The sequence below is a fragment of the Melospiza georgiana genome, chromosome 11, assembly GCF_028018845.1.
Source record: "Melospiza georgiana isolate bMelGeo1 chromosome 11, bMelGeo1.pri, whole genome shotgun sequence".
In the NCBI taxonomy this organism is placed as follows: Eukaryota; Metazoa; Chordata; class Aves; order Passeriformes; family Passerellidae; genus Melospiza; species Melospiza georgiana.
This window is the reverse complement of record NC_080440.1, coordinates 11,454,342-11,468,474: the sequence shown is the minus strand read 5'-3', so window position 1 is coordinate 11,468,474 and position 14,133 is coordinate 11,454,342. Positions and strand designations below refer to the sequence as shown.

The 14,133-nt window shown below is 41.4% G+C and overlaps 1 protein-coding gene across 1 annotated transcript; it reads right to left on the bottom strand.

Moving 5' to 3' along the window:
• Positions 1–1,653: 1,653 nt before the first annotated feature.
• SEC61A1 (SEC61 translocon subunit alpha 1) lies at positions 1,654–13,539 on the bottom strand. Its single transcript, XM_058032056.1, has 12 exons — positions 13,458–13,539; positions 12,169–12,236; positions 11,459–11,524; positions 11,292–11,370; positions 10,336–10,467; positions 8,900–9,009; positions 8,544–8,697; positions 7,664–7,824; positions 6,953–7,150; positions 6,442–6,633; positions 4,771–4,847; positions 1,654–3,985 (listed from the first exon to the last, which is right to left on the bottom strand). Exons 1-12 carry the CDS (start codon positions 13,462–13,464, stop codon positions 3,799–3,801), a joined length of 1,431 nt encoding a protein of 476 aa, XP_057888039.1. The 5' UTR covers positions 13,465–13,539; the 3' UTR covers positions 1,654–3,798.
• Positions 13,540–14,133: the final 594 nt, after the last annotated feature.

The window sequence follows — 14,133 nt, the reverse complement described above, 5'->3', positions numbered from 1 at the left end:
TCCCGGGGCCGAGGATCCGTTCTGGGGCTGAGGAGCCGTCCCGGGACCGAGGATCCGTTCTGGGGCTGAGGAGCCGTCCCGGGACCGAGGATCCGTTCTGGAGCCGCAGCCCCCGGCGCTGTCCCAGCCCCGCATCTCCTTTAGGGGCAGGAGAAACCCGGCAGAGGAGCGGCGGGGAAAGGAGGTTGAAGGACAGGCAAAGCGCACACCGGGTACAGCAGGGATGCCACCGGTGTCCCTCGCTGCCCAGAGGGACACTGTCCCTGTCCTGTCCCTTCCCCACGGAGCCGCAGGGAGGCGGCCGGGCCGGGAAGGGCTGGAGGGCGCAGTCAGCAGCACCCGGAGCAGGTCTGGGAGGCAGGCGGGGATGCTGGCCCGAACCCGGCAGTGTCACAGCACATCCGTGAGCAAACAGCTGCCAGCAACCTCGGAGCCTCCCCACAGCAGTGGGGAAATGCAGGGCCACCTAAAGCTTGTCATTCCTCCTTCCAGAGAGGACAGTTAGGACAAGCAGTCACTGGGCCACTCGGCTTCCTCCTTTTCCAAAAGCTGGCTAAAAAACCCAAATCACAAATTCCACAAATCAGTCTGTTTACAGTAAGGGACAGAGTTATCCCCAGAAAAAATCAGGGAGCACAGTCATGAAACATTGCAAACAACAACCTTTACAGTTACAACTAAAACGATTTAATTTCTTTTTAAATGTTTGAGAAATTAGAAAGATAAGTCTATTTGTCTGCCACCTCAAAATTACATGGAAGTAGGCCCTAAGAGTAAGTGAACTAGAATAAACCAGACGATTTTTAAAGCTTCATGAATAACGACAAAAGGGACAAAAATTAAACAGCCAGCACTTAAATGCTAAAGAAACTTTCACCTGAAACCTGCAGTGCAGAAGAAAAGGACACATCAAGAATTTTGCACAAAACAGCCCCAACAGAAAGATGTCAGATGTTGCCCTGGTGTTGGTTCTCAACCAGCTCTTACACATAACTCATCACATCTACAGTGACCTCAATTATTTCTGTGATCATATGTGTGATGACATAAAATTCCCACAGCAACCACAGTCATCAGTGCAAGTCTCCTGATGGAAAATAAAACAGCAAGGGAGAAATCAGGCTGCTTTTTAGAGTGACTTCAAACACAACCAAAATCGTGGCTGAACTTCCTGCATCTAGTAACAGTATTTTGGGTAAATTTGCTTTCAAGTACTGGGATATATCTATTCAGGAGGAAGGCAAAATTTTCCCTTACTCTAAATTTAAAAGCTCAAAAGGCAAAACAATATTGGGAATATCATCAGCTTTAAGTTTTCTTGTCTTATCACACTACAAAATGACTGGCATTGTATCTCTAATGGAAATAGTTTTTGTTAAAGTAATGCATCATTACCCCACTCACCTTCTATTTACTTGTGCAGTGCCTTTAAAATAGCAACTCGAAAAAAAAAAGCCCAAAGGAATGGTCAAGATCCAGTAATTTTGGCAACCCACTACTGAGAGCCCTTGGAGCAAATACAAATTGTCTTTATTTCACACTGACACTCTGATCAGGTGTTTTGAAGGTACCAGTATCTCAGTGTCATAGGTGGGTAACCTTACCCCACAAGTGTTAGAATTTTAAGAGTATCCAAGCACCAAAAGCCAAGCACTAGCTCCAAAGATGTACTTTATTTCATTATAAAGCAGATTTTATAGGCATTATTTCTTTTTGTGAACATCCATTGTATGGCCAGCAGGCTCTGCTTTGAGGACACAGGTGTTTGATAACAAAGATTCACCACTAGACCACAAAAATACAGATGCACAGAACAAGTGCTGCTTAGATACCATAGAGCAAATGGTCTAAACTGCAACCAGTTCAAACAGATACGTCCAAAAATACAAGTACAGCTCCAGCCCAGCCAGAGCAGCATGCACAGAAGTGGAGTATTTTTATATTAAAATAGTTTGTATTGGGTTTCCTGGAAAAACAACAACAGAATCCCCAAAGCAGAATTGTATCAGAACTCTTTCCTTTTAATGCCACTTTGTCACTGTCCCCATTTCACATCACAGTTGTGCTGTGGTGCATTAATACTTCATAAAAACCACAAAAATTATTCAATGTAGTGTGACATCATAGTGAATGGCTGACAGTGATAATTTCATGGATACTTCATCCCAATTCTTTTATTCCTTTTCCAATCGTGATCCTCATCCCAGGCATTTGGCTTTCATTGATAGGTGCATCTCATTCCACATCTGCAGATTTCCCACATGTTTGGTATCTGAGTTCAAGGTATTAACAAGGTTTCTGGATGTCATCTGTGCTCCTTGGGTGTGTAACAGAGTCCCACCACTCCAGCAGGAACAGTGACTCAAGGACTGTCTGCCCAACATGCACAAATGCACAGAAGGCATGTTGATGCAGTGTAAAGAAAAGTTCCAGCAGCCACAACTCCTCCTTCTGGTTTCCACGTTGTCCAATACTGATTGAGGAGAAGTGCATTTACAAGACTCATACACAAATATTTGCATTTGGTCCTAGGCACCTGATTAGCACTGACAACCGAAATTAAAATGGAAAATTAAGTTTTAGTATGGTCCACTACAGCCTTAACTGTAAACTCTCCATTTTGAAGGTGTGATCTTCAAAAAAGGAATCCCAATACCTTCTGAAAGAGTATTTTCCTATGTACCACTCAAATCCAAGAGATTATAGGATGGGAAAGCCTTCTACATAAGCCCCTTAGTGGAGTTATCTGACAAGGGTTTCCTATCTAGATCTACAAAAGCAGACAAGTAGCATCCATTCTTTCCACTCTTTTGTGGTAATGAGACTCAAAATTCACTAGATATGAGTAATCAGATAACATCCTGATTGCTACGTGACCAGAATTCATTATCAGGGAGAGAAACTTCACTCTAGCAAAGAGCACAGGCAGATTTGCATCTAAGCAGCCATAACACTCATTCCTTTCAGCTGACATGAGAACTAGAAGCACAGCCACTAATGGCAATAAAGACTAATTAGAAGGCTTTACAAAGTTGGTTTAACCAAGTTTCAAAGTAGCAACTCTTAGGCACAGGTTCTGGCAGAATCTAGATTTACCTGAGTTTTCTGCTTGTGGAGGAGAGGTGATGGGAAAGGACACATTCCTTTCTTACACAGAAACTTGAAAACAGTCTCAAGCCAATACTCAACAGCTGACAAAGTCTAGTGTAGTAATTACACGAGACAACATTTGGAATTATAGATATTGTATCATAGTAAAAAGAAACAACTGCCTTTCAAATCTGCCATACTGAAAAAAGAAACCCCTAACACATGAAACACCATTTGTGCTTACAACCGTAATTATGGAACTTGAGCGTCAGATGGAGAGATTTTTTTTCACCATTACTGCAAAGGAGATGCAAAAACAAGTTAAATGGAAAAAAAATCCCTTCCAAAAATTCATTTAACAAACATTAATTAAAACCTGTAAAGGCTTCAGGTTACTAAATGTGAAAGGGGCTCAAAAAATTTTTAGGAGTCATTGAACTAAATCCAAGTCAGAAAACTGACCCTCCTAACACATAATTAAAAAACAATTTTCTTAAAAAATTTTTTTGCACATCTTCCTCATCAATTTATAAAATGCAAAGAGTATGCTAGAAAAGTTTGAACATAAGGGAATGTGCTTTGGAAACATTATTAAAATATGCGTTTCTATAGAATGACACTATCAAGTTTATGGTACTTCTTTTCTCCTGACTGGCTACACTTTGAGAATGTCCCTCCTCTCTTTCCTGGGTCCATGAGAAGCTAGGTTTAGAAAAGAAGAGCTCCCATACTGCCAACTTCACTCTGTTCCTTTACAAAAATTTCAAAGTACTGATAAATGATGGTGACAGCGAGCAGAATTCCAGTTCCAGAGCCAATTGCCCCCAGGAAGTCTGCCAGCACAGAGAGGGCACCAATGCAGAGCCCACCAAAGGCAGCAGCTGTAGGGATGTACCTGGAAAACATGAATGAGAATAGGAAAGGGGCATTAGAGTTTGCTTAGATAGTAACAAAAAAGTCAGTGGCAGAACACTCTCTTCCCTTGTGGATCTGCAATCTGGATAAGAATATAAAATGCTCAACCTGACTGGAGAAGAAAAAAATGCTACACTAAGAGGAGAAGGTATTACAGTCCACCATGCAATTATGCACAAATATTAAACTCATGGCTACTGGCTCTTCAAATCATCTGTAGGTGACTGAAATCCAAAGTTATAATAACATTACCATAACAAAGGGTACCTTTGGTACCACAAAGGGTACATAGGTCCTGCCCTGAAATCTGAAAACCTAAAGACATCAACCCCTGCCCACCTCTGCACCTAGGAGATTTAAGTAACTACTTGTTTTAGAAGCAAGGTCTGCATGAAAATAGCTCTCAAGACTAATAACACAAGAAAAATTACAGTAAGAAAATATTTCTGGGTCAGCTTGAAGTAGTAAAGTACACTGAAATGCTCATTATTAGCTACCCTGAGTAGAGTACATAAATGAAAAAAAAAAAAAAACAGGAAAATATAAGGTTCAGAATTTGAGGCAAATTCATTAAATGCAAGGCAAAAATAAGATGTACTGTACAAGTCTTCCCTTAATGAGATGAAGTTCTATGTCATATGCATGTGACATCAAAGCTGAAATAATATCTGTGTTCTAGGATCTAGAAAATGCAAGTCAAAGCAAACTTTGCCCTTTGTTTGCCCATAACACCTTGCATGAACAGCCAGTGAATATGCAGCTCACCTGTTGAGTTCATGTACCATTGAAGTTTCTCTGTGGCCTCGCATTACCATTTGCTGTTCTTTCAATTGCTTGGCAACCTGTATTGAATCAAGGAATAGTGTAAGTAAATTTACTGTGATTGCCCAAGGCCATGCAATGTAGTACTGTGGGAAAACAGAAATAAATGGTGGTGGGGTTGGGTGTTTTTTGTATTGTTTTGTGTTTTGGATTGTGTTTTACATTATTCATCTGAGTTCAAAACATCCATTATTTTAACTTCAGATAAATTACAGGCACAGGCACTTTTCTACCTGTCAATTATTTAAAGCTTTCTGGATAATTCTAGTCCTAGTGAGAAAAGGAAAATTTGGATACTGGTAGGCTCTCATACACATAATTCAATCCATGTTTTTCCATCTACCTCTCCCCTGATGAGGTTTTTGCAGATGTTGCAAAATCATTCCTTGAAGTGTTTATTCCATTTTAGTTTCCTGCATTCAGTTGAGTCAACTATTTATTTGTGGAGCCACACTAGAAACTAGACTTAGAATCCCTTCTTTGAACATTATTCTTAAACAGGATTTCTGCAGTTGCACAGGGTTACAGCAGAGCCCTGCAAACACTTCACTAACAACTGTGGGTAACAAATTCTAGCAGGGGAACATGAAGGTGCTCATCACTGACTCTATGCACTGAGAAAACACACTTTGAGATTAGCAAGCTGTCAGCTTTCCACTACACAGTGGAAATTTAATTAATGATTTATCAACTTTTATTTCTGACCTTTTTTGCATTAACCTAAAATTATTTTATTTAGTATCAGGAAAAAGTATTAAAGTGTTAAAAACTGTCTACTCTGAATACTGGATTGGTTTACTCTGAAATAAAACCTGACTGGACATGGCTGTGAGTGCCTCCCTGCATGCCTGAGAAGCAGCAAGATGCAAAACAAGAGAGTGCTCACACTGTTACAGTAACTGTGCAATTACTTATTTGTAAAAGAATGGATTAAACCATTCCACATGGCTGCCAAACTTCACCTCCTACCCAGAATCACACAATACAAATATACCACAATGACAGCAATTTTCCATTTTGTTTTCCAACTCCAATTTCAGGGTGATGTAGCTCCTGAATGTTAAATATCCTGTAGCAAATGGAAATTTTGAGAAGCTAGCCTCAGGTACATCAATGCACTGCATTATATTCTCCATTGTCAGTGCTCTCTAGTTAAAAGTAACAACCTCTAGTTAATTTTTCCACAAAGGAAGCTCAGAACTCTGTGTCAGGAATGGCTGTCTGAGCTTTACCTGCAAGTTTTTAAGTGGCAACTGCCTTGCACACAGTGCATCTGTCATGTGGCACTGAAAGAGTTTCTACCTCTCCTGTTACCTTTTCTACTCTCACACTGATCACATATTTCTATGTTCTAAATTTCCTAATTCCAATTAAAGCAATTTAAGTTTTGATGTTGTTTTGAAAAAGCAGTAAAGAAAACAGGAAAAAAATTACCCCCATTCTGTCTAATCTTTCTCAATTAAAAAAAGATACAGTCCCTGTTTCCACAAACAATGAATATTACCAACAATATTACCAGCAGAACAGCTTTACAGAAGAAAGTCAGTCTTCTTCTTACAACTGCCCATCTGTTTTCATCATTTAAGCTCACATAATTTGTCATTTTAAACTTACATCTTTGGCAGAGGAGCCAGAGACTTCAATCCATGTCTTAGAGAAGAAAGCACAGGAGCCCAGCATAAATACAATATAAACAACTGCATGTACAGGGTCTTCCAACACTGAAGAAAAGGACTCTGGAGGTGACAGGTAGTAACAGAGTCCACCAACTGGATAAGCACGAGCAGGGCCTCCAGAAGATGTGTCCTGGAGGAAGAAAGCAAGCAGTCAGTCATCAATCTTCTCATTATTTCTTAGCCATTAAGCCAAGTCTTAGAAAAGTTTGTATCACCTTTGTGTCATTTTGCATCATTACTACTGCAGCAGCACACAAATTTACATTCATCACAGCAAGCCTCATATGCTACTATTAATTCAAACTAATTACTAATTCAGGAGTTTCAGCATGTATGACTGAAAAAGTCAATCATCAAAGTGTGTCTTCATATTGGGAGACCATCTCTTCAAGCTCACATTTCAATGTTGCCCTTGTAAAGATGTATGCAGGACGAGAAGGAATACTCACAGACCAGGTGCCCAGCAGGCTGACCAGCAAGTTGCCACTGAAGCGGGCAGAAAGCATCTGGGAGATGACATACAGGTTGGACACCAGGGCAGACTGGAGAATAATGGGAATGTTGGAAGTGTAGAACAACTTGATGGGGTAGGTGTTGTACTGGCCCCGGTAGCGAGCAGATTTGATAGGAAGATCCACTCTGAAGCCCTGAAAAGTTTTCAAAAAAAAGTCCCCAATTACATCTGGATGTGAACCCAAAAACTGCAAAACTGCATGGCTGTCTAAACACACAGCCACACACAAGAAGGTATGAAAGATTCAGACCAGAGGAAATCTGAAGTTTCAAGAAGACTGAACAAAGCATCCAGGAAAAGAAACATTACAACTTCCTATATTCTTCAGCAACAAACAGGCCTAAAAACTTCAAAGTGTTTCCCAGTAAAAAGCAATAGCATTTGGGTTAGACAGTATCACATGTGCACATGCATCTGGGGTATTTTTATTTGGTTTTTTGTTTCTTTTTTCAGAGACCAAACTAAGTCTCCAGCCTTCTGTGAGACTATGGTAAGTGTAGAAACTGATTAAGAGAAGGCAGTGTATAATGAACAACCAGATGCTGCATGTACAAAAATGAGCCTTGTGAATATGTATCTTGTAGAAGGAAGCAAATTTCAGACCTACAGTCCATACAGTTTTACAACCCCCATTATTCCAACTGACCTGGAAGTAAATGACAATTGCAAAGACAAAGATGGTGGCAATCAGATTCATGAGGTTGGGGAGGTTCTGACGGTAAAAGGCCTCACGAAGAGCTCGGACTTTGTCTGTGCGAGTAGCCAGAAGGTGGAACAGAGCAATGATGGCTCCCTCAAATTCCATGCCTTGGAAAGGAAAAGAAAAACTTAGGTGAGCTGTGATTATGTCCAAGTTTCAGTGTTCTGTCCCATTAAGTGTATTTCTGAACTACAGGATTCAGAATGGGATTGCTCTGAGTCTTTTGCATCTTGAGCACATTATCAGACTTTTATATTTACACCCTTCATGTCAGCTATGTTATTTCCAAAAATTTTTTTTTAAATCCCCCTGTAGTGGCCTAGAATCTAAATCATAACCCAATATCAGGCTTTCTAGTGTCAGTTGTGGTAAGACACAAGTTATTGTTTGGATTACAGCAAATGGCATAACCTCACTTCTGTTTTCTACTATACAGCAGCAAACAGGATCATCTCCAGATGGAGTTTGGAGACTAAGGTCTTTAGGGCAAAGTGTACAAAAAGCAAGGAGCAGAAAGAAACAGCTAACATTTTGTCAGTAAGTTGGACAGCAGCCAAAATACAATGGCAGTCCACTACTGCTGATTTCTGATGAAGGCACTGTAAGAAACTCAAGTTCAGTAAATATCCTGTGAAATACTACAAATTGAGAAAAAATATCTTTGTGCTTGCACTTTGCACAGCAGCACCTGCTGCACTAGCAAGATTCACTACACAGTCAAGATGGCAGCAACAGCATTTGGCATTAAGTTAACATTAAAAAAAAATAAAAAGATGTTGCTTTTTTTACAAACTATTGGTAAAGAAAACAGACTGTGCCATATTACCTCGCCCAGTGTTCACTGTGGTGGGGCTGAATGCTTTCCACACAATGGTCTCACAGATATTGGTGGCAATGAAGAGAGAGATGCCAGAACCAAGACCATATCCTTTCTGGAGGAGCTCATCCAAGAGCAGAACTATCAAACCAGCAACAAAAAGCTGCAGCAAACAAAAGAAATATAGCATTAGTTCCATGTCCTTTTCATTTTGTTAGAAAAATAATGTGTATTAAAAGATTAGACTACATGTGAAGAACCAGCTACACTTGAGCCTTCTTGCTGTGCATGAGGGACAGCCTGTCAATAAGGCTGATTTTTTGACCCTTTCAGGGAAAAAGCAAGTAGAGAAGATTAGAAATTACCTGGATTGTGATAAGCAAGCAGATACCAGCACCCATCTCAGATGGGTCTCCATACATTCCAGTCATTACATACACAATGGACTGTCCAATGGTAATGATCATTCCAAACACTACAGAATAAAAAGAACAAGTATGTATTTGTCCTGGATCCTTATGTCAGTGGGCAATTAGAGAAACAGAAATCACTTTTTGGTAGAGAATCTTGGTTTCAGCTGAGATAGAGTTAATTTTCTTTGTAGTAGCTGGAGAGTACTGTGGTTTGGATTTTCCATGAGAATAATCCATGAGAGGCTGATGTGCTGCTGTTTTAGTTGTTGCTCAGCAGAGCTTGCCTCAAGTCAAGGACTTCTCAGTGTGCCCTGCTCTGCCAGCCAGCAGGTGCACAAGAAGCTGGCAGGGAGCATGACCAGGACAGCTGACCCTAAGTGGCCACAGGGATATTCCATACCCTGGAATGTCAGGCTCAGCAGGGAGGGCTGGCCAGGAGGGGCTGATCTCAGCTCAGGAACTGCCTGGGCATCCAGCAGGTGGTCAGCATTGCATTGTGCATCACTTGTTTCTCTAAGGTTTTACTTCTCTTTCTCCTTTTTGTTACAGTTGTTGTTATTGTATTATACTTTGTATCATTTATGGAACTGTTCTTATCTCAACCCACGAGGTTTATTATTTTTTTTCTCATTCTCCTCTCCTTCCCACAGGAGAGTGAGCAAGTGTCCTACGTGATACTTAGTTGCCAGATGGGGTTAAACCACAACATTTGGGAAGGAATACATAAGTCACACCGTGTTTAAATTCAAGAGCAAGTTAACTTTGCTGTCTGCAATCTGGCACTGAAAATAGAAATACACACAGATAGTTCAAATGCACTTAGAAGCAAGTGGGTTTGGTTACCAAAGGCTGCTTTAGATACTGAAAACACTGAGGGTGTTAAGATATTACTGTAGCAATTTATAATTTTTTCCAGTACACACATCAGTAAATAGTGTACAGCATCAAATAGCTACAAAACACCCAATTATTTTTCTGGAAGTCATTATGAGGTGACCACAGAGACCCCTTATTGATGAGAAAGACCCATGGCTGGAGCTGCATGGTATAAACAGCTACAACCAACATCTTAATCACCATGAAACACTCAGATTAACACAGTTCAAAAGTTGAGTCTCCACAGTCCCTACACTGCTTCACTTATCTGGGGAGATTACAGCAGCAATGCCAATGGCACTGAGTCTTTTCCTTTTCACACCTTTCTCAAGCTTCACAGCCAACAAGGCAGAGAGCTGTCAGTAGGAGACTGATGAAATGCAGGTGTCTGCAGCAGAAAATGACACAAACCCACAAGCCCAACTGCACCACTCATCCCTTGGTAAATTCACTTTCCACTGTCAGGGTGAGATACTCTAAACCACCAGTGCTCAACATGAGCTGTTACTCACATTTCTGGGCTCCATTGAAGAGAGCTCTGTCCTTTGGGGTGTCACCAACCTCAATTATCTTAGCACCTGCCAAGAGCTGCATGATGAGCCCTGAGGTGACAATGGGTGAAATGCCCAGCTCCATCAATGTTCCTGCCAGACACAGGAAGAACAGCGAAGTTCAAAGTTAGTTTTTATCAACCTTTACATCACAATGGAGAAGATCTAGAACTCCAAATCTCTGTAAATGTAAAAATTATCAATCATAACAAAAGTTTGTTACAAGTCAGTTTGACATGTAGTACTCCTCAGTACCTCAAAAATACTGTGCTCATAGAAAAAGGCTTTTTGCTGTCAAGAATATATTTACTCTACATAACACAAAGTAGGATGTAAACTGATAGATCAAATGATATAGAATGATAAAGAGCATTCAGGAAACTGTCACCATTCTTAATTTATAGCTGCATTAGAAAGTTTATATAAATTTCTGTTTCCTGGGGAAGCTATCATGAATTTTAACTTTCACACCTGTATTAGAAAGCCTCTACAAGAAAATGAAATTTACATGAACTACTGTGCATTTCAATCTTCTCTGTGACAGACTCAAGTCATCCAGGAAACCACAGCACTCAAGGAAACACAAATGATTTTGCAACACAAATCACAAATCTTGAAGATTGCAACAGCAGCAATGCAGGTAATTAGGAACTATTTCTTTCCTAACCATTTCCCTCCAAAAAAAAAAAAAAAGCTCAATTTTTTTTACATATAACAGATTGCACACAGTCAGCCATAAACTCATTTTGTCCAGAATGTGCCTTTCCCAATGCCACACTGATTTATCACTTTAAATAATACAGAAAAATTACTTTTCACTCTCCAGTTTTTATATTCATTACAATGGAGCAGAATGCAAGTCCAAAACCATTTTGATTCAAGATAAAAAACATTCCCTCCTGAAAGTCTGACCATACCTCTATTGGATGCCAAAATCACTCTCATCCAGTAGAAAGGATCTGCAGAGTCTGATGACATAATGCCAAACAAGGGAATCTGCATTTCCAACCAAGAGATTAAATTAGAGACTTCATGGCATGCTTGAAACATTTCAGCTCTTCCTTAAAAAGGGAAGGAAACATACCTGGCAGCATACTAAGAAGATGAAGAGTGTGATAGCTGTCCATAGTACCTTTTCCTTAAACTGAATCTAAAGGGAAAAACACAAAACCAAACAGCAACAACAGATGATAAAGCTGTCAAGATAATAAGATCTAGTACATCAAGTAAACTTTCACAGCTGCACATTTGATTTTCTTGTGGAGGTACAAAGTACAGAATACCCAAAAGAAAACAACATACTGTTCATCCCTTTCATCCCACATAAGACCAAGGAAAGCTACAAAGCTTTATTCAAAATTTAACCCAAATAAACAAGCTTATGTCAATGCAAGGTAATTCTAGTACTTCCACAGAAATGAATCTTACATTTTCAGGAGTAAGAGCTTATGATGAGAAAAAAACAGTAATAGGGAGCAGCTTATCTCAGCAAATAATCTTAGATTAGAGCTTATGAAGCAGAGATTTTAAAGTTGCTGCTTTAACTTACTCTAGTTTACACTTCAATCTGTGCTGCCTTCAACACCTCACCATGCACTGCTGTGACATAAACAAATCTGCCCAACCCCATTCATTCTTGTACAACCACATCCACATGAGATGCACCCCACTAAAAACAGCTGTACCTAAATCTGCCATTCTCCCCTCAGGGAAGAAACCCCAAATCCCACAGATGCAAACTCTGATTTTATAGCACACAAATACAAACCTAGGAAGTAAGTTTTATTAACTTACCTTCCGTTCTGGCTTTTGAATTTCAGGCAAGATAACACAGAAGGGCTTGATCACTTCAAGGAATTTTACTGTACAGAAATAAGTTAAAAGACAAAGTGAGCACACAGACACAACGAACACTAAAAAAGCTCAAGCTGAATTGAATTTGAACATGTACTCTAAATAAAAGTCCCAAATCTGAGGAAATTTTGGTTGGTTAGTTTGGGGCAGGGTGTACGTTTTGTATTATTAAATTCTTATCTGTTCTAATTACACAGACATTCAGCTAACATGTTTTAAGTACAGTATGGACTAGGAACAGAATTAAAGAAAATCAAGCATTTTCCCATTCCACCAAGTAGGCTGACCTAGCACCAAAAAACCTTTAATTGCTTTACACGAGTTTACGAATACCCTTGAACTTTTATTTCATGGTAGTTTCTCCTCAGCCAAATATTAGAGAGAAAAAATTGCCTTGGGTATTATATATATATATAGTACTTTTCAGCCATAGTTTAAGAATTCCTACACACTTTTGGGCCATACAACTTAACAGTTCCTACCCAAGCAATTCAGAAACATCAACTGAAGTTAGTCTACAGAATATCTCATGCCATGATCCCCTTCTAGCAAAAAAAGACACATCCTTAGGTCAGAAGTCTGTCTTAAAATAAGCATTAAATGAAGAGGGGATTTGCAAAGTCACAAGGTCTCCCATAAGCAGAGAGCTCTGAATTGGGAGAGTTAATTCTAAAACTGCAAGGACACATCTAGGGCTGCATCCGTATTTTGGAGTGATGTGAACTAAGAGTACAACAGTGCAGAACTGAAACTACTGCTGCCTTTCCACCTTTCCATGGAAGGCTGCAACTTCAGCGGCAAGCTAAGACTTGACCACAAAAGATATTTTCTTAATTTCAAACGATTATATCTGAAAAGCTACATCGGGCCGCGATATTCAATTTAATTCAAATCAAGGTCTCCCCAATGTCTACAGCAACACAGCAATCGACTAAGACGCCTCCCCAGCAGCTTTTCCTGCAGGTTCGCACGGATCGATCACCGCGGGATGCAGGCACAGTCTGTAACCCCTGTGCCACTGTCCCTGAGGGGTCACACCCGAGGTGACATCGGCCCCGCCACCCGGCACCCTCAGCCTGGCGGGGCCCGCCGCAGCGCCCGGCACGGGGCACACGGCGCCGGTTCCCTCCCCGCCATGAGCTGCCACCCCCGGGAGCGGCTCTTTCCCGGCCAGAGGGGAGAAGCGGGAGCGCAAGGGGAGCGGCGGGACGCGGATCCCCGGTACTCACTGCCCATGGCGGCGCCGGCCGAGCAGCAGCGAGCGGCGGCCGCGGCGGGAGGGACACGTCAGGCTCCGAGCGCGGCCGCCCCCTTCCGCTTCCTGCCACGCGCCGCGTCCGCCGCCGCCGCCGCGCATGCGCCGGGCTGTGGCCACAGGGCCCTCCGCCTACAACTCCCATCGTGCTCTGCGGTCAGGGAGCGCAATAACACCCATGGCGCGGGTGCCGCCCATAGCGGCGCGCGGCTTGACGGGAATTGTAGTCCTTGCCTGCCGCCATCTTGATATGGTATGGGACTGGCTCCTGTGTTAGGGACGCGTGTTTTGGCTACCACAAAGCGTCGCGCTGGTCTAAGAGGTTTCAACATAAATAAACACTTAAAATTCGTTTCCTGATTGTGTGTTTTTGTAGCAGGACGTTGTAGGCTTTCCTGTGCAGTAAGAATCTCTTGGCACCTGCCACACAACAAGTGCGTCAGGTGGTAGAAAGAGCAGCTGTGTGCAAATGTCTCAGCTCCTCTGGCCATGTAGAAATGATTTGTGTAGGTCATTCTCTGGACTCCGTGGTTAATGGAGATACAAGTAGAGAAATACTCTGCTTACCTTTCATCACTGGAGAAATCACTGTGCATCTCACATATTTTCAGATGAGTTGAGTCATCCTCCAGAGGTGGACAGGTGACGGC

Coding starts and splice junctions, on each gene's coding strand:
- SEC61A1 (XM_058032056.1), bottom strand. Junction 10,468..11,291: donor GATTTTGGCATCCAATAGAG/GTATGGTCAGAC, acceptor TGTGTCTGGCAG/GAACATTGATGGAGCTGGGC. Junction 9,010..10,335: donor CTTCAATGGAGCCCAGAAAT/GTGAGTAACAGC, acceptor TTTATTCTGTAG/TGTTTGGAATGATCATTACC.